Source organism: Rutilus rutilus (genome assembly GCF_951802725.1).
Source record: "Rutilus rutilus genome assembly, chromosome: 12".
In the NCBI taxonomy this organism is placed as follows: Eukaryota; Metazoa; Chordata; class Actinopteri; order Cypriniformes; family Leuciscidae; genus Rutilus; species Rutilus rutilus.
In genome coordinates this window covers 26424551-26440489 of record NC_140217.1, presented here as the reverse complement: position 1 = coordinate 26440489, position 15939 = coordinate 26424551, and the positions used below count along the sequence as shown (strand labels likewise).

The 15939-nt window shown below is 38.1% G+C and overlaps 1 protein-coding gene across 1 annotated transcript; it reads left to right on the top strand.

Annotated features, from left to right (window-relative positions):
* Positions 1-14582: 14582 nt before the first annotated feature.
* Positions 14583-15939, top strand: foxd3 (forkhead box D3). Its single transcript, XM_084426221.1, has one exon. It carries the CDS (start codon positions 14718-14720, stop codon positions 15828-15830), a length of 1113 nt encoding a protein of 370 aa, XP_084282347.1. The 5' UTR covers positions 14583-14717; the 3' UTR covers positions 15831-15939.

The following is a 15939-nucleotide window of genomic DNA, read 5'->3' as shown; positions in this document are numbered from 1 at the left end:
TTTTTTTCCTGTGATGATAAAGCTCCATTTCAGCATTACTCCAGTCTTCAGTGTCACATGATCCTTCCTTCAGAAAACTAAGGCACGTTCTAAAGCAAGTTTATAAAAGCTACTTGAATCAAATTGAACTAAGGCCTAATCCTGGCTTAATCTAAGCCCTGTCTGTGAAACCGGGCCCAACACTGTTTCTTTGATTACACACTTTGTTTCCGACTCTTTTAATTTACTGTTCCCTCCTTCTCTTTAGGCCTTAGGCTGGCTACAAGGGTCAAGTCAAGACAGGGTGAGAGAAAAGATCACCCTACCCATCATTTATTTTTATCTTTCGCAGATGTCACACACAACAGCACCTCGAGAAGTAGCTACATGGATCAATATCTATTTAGTGACCTAACCCCTGTGTATGTGTATGTCAAAGCAGGCAATCTAAAGCTGTTTGAAGTATTTCATCTGGCACAGTCCTGCCCCCTGACCTGTCCAAAACACGGATCTCTCCGTCCTTCTGGCATGCTGCTCTCCAGCAATAAACAAGGCTGGGAAGTTGTTGCACACTTGTCACAATGTTGGTGGCAACTGACCACCTCTGAATTGTCGGCCTCCTTTTCTACCAGGCCTTCTCACACTCTCTCTCTCTCTCTCTCTCCATCTCTGCTTTTCAGAAAGCAACAGTAGCACAGGGCAATAAATACAAATAAAATTGGTCCATTGGCCCAACTTGCCCCACATTAAGTAAAAACATAAACATAATAAAGTATTATTATTATAGAAAATAGGATTTAAAACTATGTATCCAATTTCAAATAATGTTGCCATATAGGCCTACATTATATTCTTATTTTCAAAAAAAAAAAGAAGATTAAACAATCCAGAAAACAACCAGAAAAGGGTTAAATATTCAGAGTGGAGTGGAGAGTGGAAAGAAGATAATTTAATAATACGAACATTTTCCTTCTTTTTGGGATGTTTTTTTTTTTTTGGGCCATTTAAACTTGAGAGAAGGACATAGAAGAAGTGGGAATGGAATCAAAACATGTCACATGCCAGATTCACAGCTCAATGGTGACAATATTAAGAACATTCAGACCTTAATCAATAATAAGTTAAAAAACTATAGAAATGGTCTGCCGCAGTAAAATAAGCAGATGCCAGACAGAAGTTGTTCTTTGTTCATAGACACAATTCCATTTTTACATCCATGGTTTAACTAAACTTTTCAGCAAATAACATCATTGCAATTTCAGCAAATAAATGTACTAGTGAGACATGCTGAGATACAAAAACAAACCGTAACGACAAACACGTAAAACCTCTGCTGGGTTTATTGCTCTGACAGGAAAAGGTCTGAAAGAGTAAATAAGCAGACATCTACGCCAATCTTTCATTCAGCCGGCAGTCATCCATCCAGTGTGCACCTCTTAATCTGGTCCTACTAGCACTAGGGAAACAAAGACCTTCACCAGATAAAACAAATGAGCCCACTAGGAATGGGAAACAACTCACAGTCAACAGTTCCACTCTCAAAACAAGTCAGTGCTTTACCATCTGTGGGTGATTGAGCCATGTGTGTCCAAAATCACACATTGCACCACAAAACAGAGATAAACCGAGCTGGGGATAATAGCTTTGATTTCGAAATAAATAGTTCTGATTTTTGCAGCACCCTAAACACACCATTTGAAATCTGGCATCTTTGCTCACAGGCAACAATGAAGACCAACAGAAGCACAGACCGCAGAAGAGTTTTAAATGCCATGTCACAAACTACTCTGGAGTCGCAGAAAATTTTGTCTGAAAGACTGATGGCACCAAGGGAAAACATAGGCACTAATAAAACAGAGACTATACTATAATGCAATATTAGCAATGTGTACATGTATACAATGATTGTCAAGATGTTGTTTGGTACACTGTGATATGGAAATAGTCTTCGACTTGCCTCACAGACCTGAGACATATATAGAAAGCTTGAAATGTCTACTTTTAAACAGAACAATTCAAAACGAAATAAAACAGACTGCTCTCTGCTTATGTAATCCGTATGAAATGTGCATTTCTCTCTGGTGCGTTCACTACTGCGAAGATTGCGATAAAGCAGCGGTCCCCAACCTTTTTTGCGCCACGGACTGGGTTAATATCAGACAATATTTTCAAGGACCAGCCTTTAAGGTGTGTCGGATAAATACAACAAAATAAAATGACACGACCGGCATAAAAACACCGTAAAAAAAAATTACATCAAAATTTTTCAATTAGTCTGACGTATTATTTCTCATTGAGCCAATGTTAACAGACTATTGCAACAAGAATTTCACTTGGGCCAATTGAAAAATTTAGATGTTATCGGTCACTTGAAATTTTTGATTTGGGAGGGTTAGAATTTTTTTACAGTGAACTGGGGTATTTTTTAAATATAATAATAAACGTGAATCCAATATGTAGGCCTACTCGCAACTTTATTAGCAGCGTCCTTGTAACATCGCGCCTAAAGTCAACTGAGAAAGCCTGAACACAAACAAAATGCCCCCCAAAAGAAAAAAATCTCCATGTTTTCGGTGCTGATGCATTCATGTAATATGTAAGGGTGGCGCTGCCAATAAAGCACATAAAAGCTGTCACAAAGAACGGCAAAATGAATGATTATGAATATGTCAAATATAGCAGGAGACATTTTAATTGTTTACTAATAAACCAGTTTTTTTTTTTTTATGTCAGTGTCGGCTGGAAAGATGAAGTTGACGATGCTGAATCGCGATATTCGCAGTAGTGAACGCACCAGAGAGAAATGCACATTTCATACGGATTACATAAGCAGAGAGCAGTCTGTTTTATTTCGTTTTGAATTGTTCTGTTTAAAAGTAGACATTTCAAGCTTTCTATATATGTTTCAGGTCTGTGAGGCAAGTAGGCTACCTTACACCCTGAGTTTCAGTTAATTTATGAGACCAGCTCCAGTTCACGCGCTGGCGCCTCCATGTCTAATTATCTATTTTCTATATTTACTTCTTATTTATTAAATCCAGACAATTGGTTGATGAAACAATGATTAAAATTAAGATACAATTAATACAAATTGTATTTCTGTTTGAGGTCTCTGTGAAAGTTTTAAAGCAGTCTTATGCCGCTTTCAGAGAGCTCACGTCCTTAATGGAGAACTGTCCCATCTGTAAAAACATTTTTTTTTTTTTTTTTGTGAAATTAATTTCTAAATAGGTGCGACTTATAGTCCAGTGCGACTTAGGCTATATATGTTTTTTCTTCTTCATGGCGCATTTTTGACTGATGCGACTTATACTCCGGAGCGACTTATCGTCTGGAAAATACAGTATTAAGTTATTTATTCTTTCTGTGTGGCCGGTACCAAATGTCCCAGGACCGGAGGTTGGGGACCCCTGTTATAAAGAATTCAGGGAACTGTGTCAACTTGTGTAAAAGTTAAACATGACAGTATGCAAGTTGATGAGATGAATCAATGTAACTCCACAACAACTACATAAATGTATCCACTAACCATTCAGAAACGTCCAGGTGCAGTGAAGTCTAAAAGTTGCAACCTCTTCCTGAGTCCCTCCATAAGGTTGCACTCTGCTACTGGTTATTTACGATATTTTGGATGAGTGAAATTCGCGTGTTTTGTTAGTGCAGAAGATCACCGTCTTCTGAAAACAGCATCTGCATTTAAAGGGCCACACACAAAACGGCGCGTTTTTTGCTCACACCCAAAAAGGGGCAAATTTGACAAGCTATAATAAATGATCTGGGGGGTATTTTGAGCTGAAATGTCACAGACACATTCAGGGGACACAGTAGATTTATATTACATCTTGTGAAAAGGGGTATAACATGTCACATTTAAGCTAAGCTTGAGTGAGTAGGCTACAGACTCAAAAGTGCTATTAATTTCTTTAGGGTAAAAACTTAATTTCTTTAAGGTAAAAACATATGTATGTATGTATGTATGTATGTATATATATATATATATATATATATATATACATGTGTGTGTGTGTGTGTGTGTGTGTAAGAACTGCTGTGTTGTTTCAACCTATGTTTGGGTTAAACATGGAACCCATTCAACCCATTAAAAAAATTTTATTAAAAAATTTAAACCAAAGGTTGGGTTTGTCCATATTTGACTCAAACATGGTTTGAAACAACCCCACACTTTTTCGAGTGAACAAATGCATTAATCTTTGTCCATGTATCAGAGCAAAGTAATTAGCACATCCATTCACCTGCAAGTAAATGCACTGCATACAAGGCCTCAATGACTAAATCCTGTCTATCACTTCCATATTATACAACAAATATGAGAATCAACTGAATTCAAGACGTCTTGTCTATATCGACCCATGCACACTTATCTGATTATCCTTTTTTTTTACAGGTTTTTCATTTAGCATGTTTATAGTCAAAATTCAGCACACTTAAAATTACGCAGACTACTCAAATATTCACCAATGTAATGCCTACACTTGTCTGAGATGCTGTGTTTTGGATATTTGCTTGGATAGAAGCTTGGCTTGTCATTTGTGGTAGTGACCTCTGTAACTTGTTCCCCTGATCTCATCCTAAATTTAATGTGAAACTAGAGCTCTATGTCAGCCCCATGTGAGGGTGAGTAAGGGGCCTGGAAATATCAAGCAAAGGGGTGCGGTCGCCTTCCATAGCGGAACACAAACATCGCTGAATATATTCATACTATTCCAACTGAGTATTCCAACTGCAGTCTCCGGTATGAAAAGGACCGTGCCAATCAAAAGTCATTACACCTCATGAAAGATTTTCCAAGAAAATATATAAAAAAAGATTGTTTTATCATTTAAAGAGTTCATAATATCAGATTAGAATCACCAGTTTAGTTTTTAGTCTTCAGCCTCACATGTACAACTTATTTTTTTCTTCTTCTATGAACGTTTACGTAACTTTAAAACAGAAGCTGGGGTACATTATTGCATATTTGCACTGTAAACATTTTTTTACTGCCTTAAATCTTTTAAGTCCCCCTGTGGTGAAAATCAAGCTTTTAATGTTGTTTATATGTCTATGTGGGGTTTTAATATGCTTTAAGACAAACCATGTGCAAATTCATAAGTCAACACCATTGCCTGAGTATTTCCTTCTTAAAGGTCCAGTGAACCAAAGACAGTCTCAAAAACGCGATTTGAAACCGCTGGTGTTTCTGAAGTCACAAACTACCACGTAACCAATCACATCAAGGTGTGATCTTCAACAAGTGGATCTGAGCTGGTGTGAGTGGGTGGGGGCGGGGCTAATTTGCATATTCATAGAACTGCATATACTGAATGAGACAAGGGTGCAGAATTACATTCATGCTATATTTCAAGGAAAAAAACTTCAAATATGTAATTTTGGTGATCAAAGATGAGTTTAAAGGGATAAAATGATTGACCAAACTTGGTTAAGTCAATTCAACTTAAATTACATTAAACTGACTTAAAAAAAAAAAATTAAAACATTTAAAAAGTTGAAAATTGCTTAACGTATTCTGAATGAATAACGCTACATGTACAAGTAAACTGCAAAACATCTGTGTAAAATTCAACTGGTTATAGGATTCAAAGAGAGACAATGACACAACACCTCTGTTGTTATTTTTCACTCTGTTCACACTCTTCTAATGACCTTGTGACTCTGTGATACAGTAAACAAGTGTGCAATATTGTCTTCCCTTATTCACAGTGTTAAATGTTCTTCTAACAAATTTTTGGTAAATTATACGATGGCATGTAAAGTCACCGTGTTGTGTTAATCTCAAATGATTATTTTAAGAAATGGAAATTATTTACAAGACATTGAACAGATCAGTCTAAAGCTAATAGCATACGGACTTTATGAGGTCACTAGAGATACATGAAACATTAAGTGGCAAAAAAGTGCTTATCTGGCACATATATCAAGAGAAGGCCATTCAGACGATAATCCTGCTTCCGTTCTACGCTTAAGTATGACAATATAGCACAACTATACCACCCCATTTTCTATAAGTCACTAAATTAAGTGGAACAAAACAGCATGACATAGCCAACAAAGCTCGAAATGTATGTAACTTCCTCAATATTATGCTTCACTAGCTTTCTTTGTGTGAGATGTATGTCCATACTATGTGCATGGATGAATGGCCCAGTGAGGAATTTAGCTGAGCGCTAAATGAAGTGACCAGGCAAATTTAATATGTGGTTTTCACAGACTAAAGTGGCGATAGAAGGGGGGTGCAACATTGTTGCCCTAAGGCAGGGTGATAAAGAAGAGCAACACTGGGGAAAGAATGAAAGCTTTGTATAGCAAAAATTAAAAAGACTGAATGGTATAGACTTATCACAGAAAATTGCTTCACAGAAAATTCATTAAACACCTGATATACATCAACAGCATCATGATATATGGGAGAGACGGAGAAGCCCAATAGGACACCTTAAAGATTTTAGTGACGAAACTCCATTATGGGAGACAAACTGTGATTTGGTTGAATGGTGAACTCTGTAGCCCTTATACAGCCCAAGCAAGTAGAGAATACCACTTACCTATGGGTGACATGTGATGCTACAAAAAAACAAGCACAGAATAAGCACATAACAAGAAGCTGCTTTGCAAATAAATATGACAATTTTTCCTAGATGTATTCATCTTTTTAGGTCTTTCATAAAGATCAAGGCATCCGGGCGGTGAATCCTGGGTGCTGACGCCGGCACACAATTACTGCAGGCCTCACTGATTACATTTACCAGATTACGCACTTTGTAAACATTTGATAACATTCAAAGAAGGGGATCGGTTGTCCCAAATAGAATTACTCGCAGATGCAAGTCATCTGACAGGAATAGTTCTAATTTCTAGTATAGATTGTTTTCATGCAGAATTCTAACATGATAATTAAATCTGCTGTTCTGAGCCCCTTCTCAGTCAAGTCACACGGTCCCATTAGTCATTTAGCAAGTCCTTTGCTGGACTATTGAGAGCCGCTGGATTCCAGGACAAGGTTCCTGACTGCCAAATGACAATTTGCCGCTGCGCTTTGATGATTTTATTATGTGTTTAAATAATACAAATAGCCTGATTCCCTACAAGTTCCTGCACTTAATAGAAGACCACTCAACTGGGAACAACACGAAAAACACCCAGCACATGGCCATTAGCAGCCATTCACAAAGTTACACCACAAAGTTTTTTCATACTGAGGCTTGACAGTTGAACAAAGTTAGCTTTGAGAAATGCATGTTTAGAAAATATACACAGGAATGCAGGATAATACAAGAATCATGCACCCCAAATGTTCTAGTGGACATTTAAAAATTGTGTATTATTTTTGTGTTTTTTTATCAAACTAGAAAGACTTCTGACAAAAGACCTATACTTCATTCTAAGGTTTCTCCATTTTACATTTTATTTCCCATTTTGACCAACAGATGGCACATAATAGTGAATCAGTCATGAACTGTCAGTGAGGTATTGAATACAACATTGGTGAGCTGTTTTCATCCACCTAACATTTAAAAAAAAAAAAAAAAAACAGTTGTTTTAAAGGTTTTATTATTTTATTTTAAGGGATGCAGATCTAGAAAGAACAAAAGGTGGACAGTTTTCCTCAGGATAGCAATACAGTGAGTTCTCCCTTGGACTCAGCAATGGAGTCCAATCCAATACACCCACATTGACAGGGCTGAGAAAGATCCTCTGGGATGATATCATCTGTTGGATGAAAATCCATCGTTTTAGACTTGTTGTTAATCGGGTGTGACATGCAATTAAAACTCCAAACTTTAGCTTTTATGCAATTAGCTTACAATATTTGTATGTAAATGTTTGCACTGAAATATTATCTATTTTGCCATTTTTTAGGGATCATATATACACACCTTATCAATAATTGTCTAAATCCAATGCTTTACACAACATTGTTCAACAAATAGCTTCAATAACAAACATTTATTTTGTAGTACATTCTTGTGTATACATTGGCTCTATAAGTTGTGTATATTTATAATATACACTTCTAAATGGCTGAATGGTACAAAGTATAAAAAATTTATATATCCACAAGAGCAGGTACACTGTTTTGTGGATGACACTTTCTCTGTAAAGGCATAGTCCCTCGACAGCTCTTGTAAATCGCCCTCTGTGAACATCATAACGTGATTGATTGACTGGAGAGCAAAATATTATAGCCTACCTTTATGTAGTTGAACCAAATTTCTACCACACCAATATAATATTCTAAACATTCTGGCATGTTTTAGTAGCAAACAAACACTAATGTTAGTTATGAGAAATACGTGAATGAATTACATAGCACGTGCCGTTGAACAAACGTCGTCACGTCTTCAGACATTACGTTCAATATTTAAATACAAATGTCTAAAAATGTTCAAATATACAGCATTACTTTCAGGGATAGGCCTAATAAATAAATGAACAGTATGCATATATGACTAACTTAAATAACAGCAGGCCATACGTCTTGTTTTGAACGCAGACCCTTTGCAAAGCAGTCATAATTATTCGCCGGGGACTTGTGATCTTTTTAATTATTCTGCTCTTCATTTTTGTCCCACCATTCAAAATGCTCGAAATCCCATCTTTATAACCCCAGAAGACTATAAATTATCCAACTTTGAGATGAGGGCGACAAGCAGATCTCTTTCATATGCTGGCAAGAAATGTGCAGGGGATAATTGAATGGACCGTTCTCTGGCGAGAAAAAAGAAAGTACACTTGTTATCTTGTGAACTCTCAACATATAAGATAGGAATCTAGTGAATGTCAGCATGAAAGATGGAATTAACAAGAGATCTTTTTATTGTTCTGGAAGGTCATTAGGCTGCCAATTGGGTAATTATGGAAATGCTCTGAATGTTTTCCCCCTTCCGTTATAGGATCTGAGACCCTTCAATCAGCTCATCTCGTGGGAAAGTTCAGCCATAACTGCAAGTGTACCAGCAAAATCAAATTAGCCAAATATATTTCATTAGTATTTATAGCCGGAGGCATTTGTTGAAGAGAGAAGTTGTGAGACTCACATGGAAGAATTATTAGCTAATGACAAGGGTCATAGCCCACCTAAGACATACACTTGAGTAGACTTAATGAATTGAAGCCATTGATTGCATCGACTCTGGACGTTTACTCGTGTTGGAAATGAGTTCAGTGAACATCATAATACAACGCAGTGGTTTGCAGCTGTTTATTTTAATATATCAGGATAGTAGCCTACAATTCACGATGTCATGGCATTACTTTTTATTTAGGGACATCAGGCGTACAGGGCATCAGAAACATTTGGCGTAGTTTTTCAATAATATCTGGATATGTCTATATTAAGTATTTTTTATTTAGGGACATTTTTATTTAATTTTCAATAGCTGCACTATAAAAATAAAATAAAAAAATCCACTAAAATGGAAATCTTGAGTTTGATTGCTACAATAAATGAAGTAAAATAAAATTGATGGCAATGCTGTTATAAGTTCATGGCACTTTTTAGACTACACGTGAATTTAATTACAGCCAAAGAAAACAAATCCGATACTAGGCTAAACAGTGTACCTAAACTATGACGTAAGTATCTGATTAATTTGATTAAAACTATAAATGGGAATGGGAAATGATTAGTGATAACGTGCATCTTCAATAAATAGCCAATTAGCGATAGCCTACTCACGCAATACGGAGCCCCCAAAATATCAATGTGTCTTGGAAGGGTCCCAAGTGAAACCACACTCAATAACTCAGTCCTTTCACGTGGTGGAGGTTATTTTCTCAACCTGAGATTCTGACTGAATGACAAGCATTCATGTAATTAGCTCTAAAGCTGCGATGGGTAAAGTGAGTGAAGCATCACTACTGACTGATTGAGGTGACAAATAGATTTTACGCGTACAAGTTCAGTTGTTTGCCTATAAAGGTAAAATAATCGTATTTAAGGTCCCCCTAGGCTATGGCAAGATTATTTTCTGCTGCTTTTGAAATATTGTTGATTAACAAATAATAATATTTGAGGCATCTGACCTTACCCCCCTAAAAAATACGCCAGCGTTCATATTGGTAGTCTATGCCCTTTATATTCAAAATTGGTTTTCAGTATGAAAAGATACAAGTAGCCTACTGAGTCGGAAATATTTAAGAGTAAGTAGGCTATCGGGTAGTTTTCAGAAAGAAGGGATACAGGGAGACGTGAAAAAGAGGGATGTTGGTCGAACTTGCGTTACGCAGGAAGTTTTAAGACAAAACCCAAATAACACCCTCTGGTCGTGCTAATGTGCTACTTCAGTCTTCATCTAAATAACAATAAAACGTACAAACCGAGTAACATCACACATGCTTAACTATGCGCATTGGCATGTTAATCTGGCTGAAGGCGTCATTTTTGCACCTCGACATCATGGACCAAAAACACATCAATATTAAAAGATAATTTTGTGAAATAAACTTAAGAACGTAAACGTTTAGCAAAAAATGATAATGCATAATATTATTATAAGCTTTATACTAATCTAAAATCATGCAAGTAGGTATACGGATGCAGTTTTATTGCAGTGATTCACAGTACTGATAGACATACAGGCTGCATTGTGTTTTTCAAAACAACAATTGAAACCAGAATTCATTATTTAGGTTTGAGGAAATCAGTTAGAAAATGGTATCACGGTTACTTACGTGCAGGCAGTTCATTCTACTTCCAGCTACAGAAAGAGAAAAATAACACAATGCATAAAAATAATAGAAAACTAAAATAATAAAGACATAGCCTACATAATCATTAATTACACGCAAAAAATAAATAAAAATAATTTAAAATTCATCAAGATAGGCCTACTTGATGGAACTCTGTTTTGAATGGAAAAAAATTTGTTGTTCAGAAAAATGTAGCGTATTTAAATAAAGTAAAAATATTTTACATAAAAGTAAAGACATTTTTTTGTTACACAGAAATATTATATATAAACATTTTCAAATACATAGCCGTATTAATCAGATCATTTTCGAATGATCGCTAATTATTCATTCAACCAAACTGTTCATTGTTTTTTAAAGTAGTGTTTTGACATGCCGTTGTCATATAGCTTACTGTATTGTATAGGCTACAGAATTATGTTATGTTCAACCAAATTTGCGCGCGCGAGAGAGAGAGAGAGAGAGAGAGAGAGAGAGAGAGAGAGAGAGAGAGAGAGAGAGAGAGAGAGAGAGAGAGAGAGAGAGAGAGAGAGAGAGAGAGAGAGAGAGAGAGAGAGAACACACTGATTTTCTGGTTTGGCTGTAGCCTAATGGTGGGAGCCTGCAGGATGATACTACGAAGGGGACTGTTAAAAATGAGCTGGATCATATTGTTTGACAGAAAGTTGCAGGTTGATAGAGTGGATTCTTCAAGGGGGTGAAAATGGTGAATTCAGAGAGAAAAACGGAGATCCTGCCTTCTGGTGGGTATAGCCTTAGGGAATCACGGTGTCGACCGTAGAAAATCCAATTAAGGATTGCATTTAAATGAAAAGTCATTTTTTAACCAGAGTATGACGTGGACATTTCCCTTTTAGATGAGAGGAGCAGTTTTCCTGCAAATGGCTCCTTTTTATTAAATCTGACATGCTGATAATGCGGAGTTGATGTAAAATAATTGGCACAATAACCGTAATTAAAAGCGCGCTAACAAAGCCATTAATTTATTACAGTTGTACAAGCTTACCCCCAACTGTGCTTACATAATAAAATGACTACCAGTAAAAGATCAGCCACTTGCAAAATACATTCGATTACAACGAGGTACAAAGTCTTTATTTGATTTGGTTTATTTTTCATCATTATTAAAATATACATTCAAAATATGACCAAACAGTGTATATACATGCAGCATGTCAAATCATCACGCAGTTTGTCAATTTAGATATACGAGTCATGATAAAACACAGAGCAGACAGTTAAAAAAAATAAAAAATTGTTAGAAACAATAGAAATGATTATTGTATTTTATTTAATAAGATCTTACAAGGTGCTTATTTATTAATGTATTCAGATAAGTCCGTGCATAATTAATAGTCTTATACCCTTCAAAATATATTTGCACTAATGCGAGGCATCCAGTTCAAGTTCAGTTTTCATCTGGGTTACATCCTTTCCTCTGCACATCCCCTCTTCCCTGAATGGACACATTTCCTATTACGCCCTTCAATTTTCCCTTCTATCTCTTTTATTTCAGCGATTTAATTAGGCATAAATTCGATCCTGCTTTGCTATTTGTGAGCTATTTGTTTCTGACCTTGCTGGGTAATTCATTCAGCCGCTGTATCCGCACCGTCACCGACTGTGCCTGCGTCTCATAATAGGTTCATGCTGGAAAGAGTTGGCTTATTATTCTAAAAGGTTTTGTCGGGTTAAGCCGTGCATGTGTGCTTAAATGTACATTTCATTAACAAACTGCGAAGGTATAAAGCCGGATTTATGGAGCTTCAAAAGATCACAGAGAGGACGAATTTGATCTCCTTTTGGGCGATATCATCCGCGATGTCTTTCAGTGCGCACTGACTCGAGATATATGGTCTTTTACATTTTAAGCCGCTGACAAAACACTTCATCATTCTGCAAAGCGCTAAAAAAAAAAACGCAAGGAAACAACTGGTCTAAACATACATTTATATTAAACAATAGCCTAATCACAATTAGCCTATAGGCCTATGATCTAGCAGTAATAAATCAGCAAATATTTGGAGTTTGTTGTATTATTGTTGAAGTGGGCTCCAAATTTTTACATTTAAAATATTTATCTACTAAAGTAACATGTAGAATATGTAAAAACTATTAATCAATTGCGTAATGAGCAGAAGAACAATTTTCCAAAGTAAATATTGGCTTTAGGCAGCGTAAGATGGTGTCTTCTTCATCCTCTAAGTAGCCCGTATTGATAAACGGGACATCACACGGGCCACTGTCTGTTTGCCTGAGCCCTTCAATACCATTAATAACAACACGATTCAATTAATCTCCTTTATTCACCATGCAAAAACAGCTTCAAAGATGTTGCACAAGCACGCGTTCCTTGGAGAATTAAAAAGGATGGTAAAGGTAAAGGTCGAGGTGAAAGGTTGTGGCCTATTTGCAGATTAAATGTCACCCAACAAAAACAAGTATAGGCCTATACTGAAAAATATATAGGCTAATAGCCACTATTTATTGAGTTCACATTACAAATAAAAGGTTATACGATAAAATAATATTAATAAAAGGTTAATAATAATATTAATAATAACATTTATTAATTAATACTAATATTCATAAAGTCGTGTTTAACAATAATAATTAGTTTAAGGCTAGACATGGCAGTACGGTTGGCTATTTTGAGAGCAGCGCTGCAAAACCTGCACCAAAAACAGAGATAAGCGATTCACTGATGAAATATCGAGCTTTACTATTTGTTTTCTAACAGTTTCGTAATTCTGACCGTTAAGAAAATGATACAGCCTTTTTGTAAGCTCTAATTGAATGGTGGTGAGAATAATTGCTTCGAGCGTCGATTACATAAGGCTTTATTTTCATTACAGCAGGGGTTTATTCCAAGCTGTAGGATCGATACGACGTTGTATTACTTGTGGTTAAATAAGTGATGAATATAACCACAGAACATTTTTTTTTCTTTGCATCGACAAAAAGGTACAATCACGTCAATGTTTAATCTCTCAAATATTCGGAGAAAAAGAGCATTCAACAAACCACATTAAACCTTGCAGCTCCCGTGAAGCACAACGAGACCGAGAAACATTTTCTCACACGATCCAGGAAATGTTAAAGGAGTTTACATACTCCCTCTCCGCTTTCTTTTTCTTGGGAATATCCCACATGCGTCGCTCACCTGTGCGCGTGTGAATGGCTCCTATGCATTTACCCGCGCGCTCATTTCCTACTTAATTCATATGTTAACACGTGCAATGATGAGGGTCGTTAGCACCTCTACAAAGATCTTTACTTAGAGATTTCCATTGTTTTTGTACTTATTTCACACGTAACAAAATCAGTGCTAACGTCTACAGAAACACTCAAGCGAAAGCCATAAGTTCAATTCTCCATAAAGAATTGAATTATAAAACGTTTGTTTAACCATGCAGTATTCGAGCACACAATATATAAATAAATGACAAGAGATTCGATTAACTTAGCTGTAGACGTTTTCGTTCAGCAGCTTTCAATATAGGCTAATTGGCCTGAGAAAAGTTAAGTTTGCGTTTAGCGCGGGCGAGTGAATGCGCGTCAGCTCTGGAGATGATTTCAATCACGCAGGCCGATTTTCTCCCCTCCGCCACCGCTAAATGGTCTATGACGGACGAACAGAGGCGATGTTACTGTTGTTCCCTTTGTTGACAAATCCATGAAACAACTTCGGCTCAGCGGTATAACAGCGCGACCTCTGACGTCGACGGGTCACGTGACGCGGCTGATAGTATATCTTTAAGTGAAAAGTAATCTATCAGACAGTCCTTAAAGCCTGCTTTTCAACGCATGTGTCATCTTGACTCCTCGGTTCGAAACCACGCTTAAGTTTCGAGGAAATACACTGGAAAGGAGACGAGGTGTAGCCTGCCTACAGAGAGAAGCCTTTAGACTGGAGAAATATTTTCTAAAGTTGAAGTTTTCCTGGCAGGCCGGCCGGGACTGACCTGCATTTATAGCCACTGGTCGTCATCTGATCTTGGGTTGCTCCAGCAGTAAAGTGAGCGGTGATGACCCTGTCTGGAGGCACCAGTGCCAGCAACATGTCCGGTCAGACCGTACTCACAGCTGACGATGTGGATATCGACGTGGTCGGGGAGGGCGACGAGGGGATGGAGCGGGACAGTGACTGCGAGAGCCAATGCATGCAGGACCGGGGAGATGAGGTGGAGGAAATCGAGGTGAAAGAGCGCGGCGACAGTCCATGCGAGAGCGCCGGCGAAGGGGAGTCCAAGGGGGAAGCTCAGGAGAGCTCCTCCGGTTCCATGACAAGCAAGCCTAAGAACAGTCTGGTGAAGCCGCCCTATTCGTACATCGCCCTCATCACCATGTCCATCCTCCAGAGCCCGCAGAAGAAGCTGACGCTCAGTGGGATCTGCGAGTTCATCAGCAACCGCTTCCCTTACTACCGGGAGAAGTTTCCGGCCTGGCAAAACTCCATTCGCCATAACTTATCCCTCAACGACTGCTTCGTCAAGATCCCACGGGAACCGGGCAACCCGGGCAAAGGCAACTACTGGACCCTCGACCCCCAGTCGGAAGATATGTTCGACAACGGTAGCTTTCTGAGGAGGAGGAAACGCTTCAAGAGACACCAGCCGGACATTCTCAGGGAACAGACCGCCCTCATGATGCAGAGTTTTGGGGCATATAGTATTGGGAATCCTTACGGACGCCACTATGGAATTCACCCGGCTGCCTATTCGCACCATGCTCTGCAGTACCCGTACATTCCCCCGGTGGGTCCGATGCTCCCTCCGGCGGTGCCTCTCTTGTCCTCCGCAGAACTGAACAGAAAAGCATTTAACTCTCAACTAAGTCCAAGTCTCCAGTTACAACTGAACAGCCTGAGCACCGCGTCGATTATCAAATCCGAGCCGTCCAGTCGGCCATCGTTCAGCATAGAAAACATTATCGGGGTTTCCAGCAGCTCTACAAGCGCACAGACTTTCCTACGGCCGCCTGTGACGGTGCAGTCCGCCTTACTGAGCGCACAGTCCCTGTCCTTATCCCGGACATCAGCTGCCATCGCGCCTATTCTCAGCGTCCCGTCAAATATCATCTCTGGACAGTTTTTACCGACAGCGTCCACAGCAGCGATATCTAAATGGCCTTCTCAATGATAATCAGACTATTTTTTTTAGACATATTTTAAAGACGATACAGCACGAACTATAGGCAGCACTGAGACAATTCGTCCGCCCCAATGTAGCCATGTAAAGACTTTTGAGA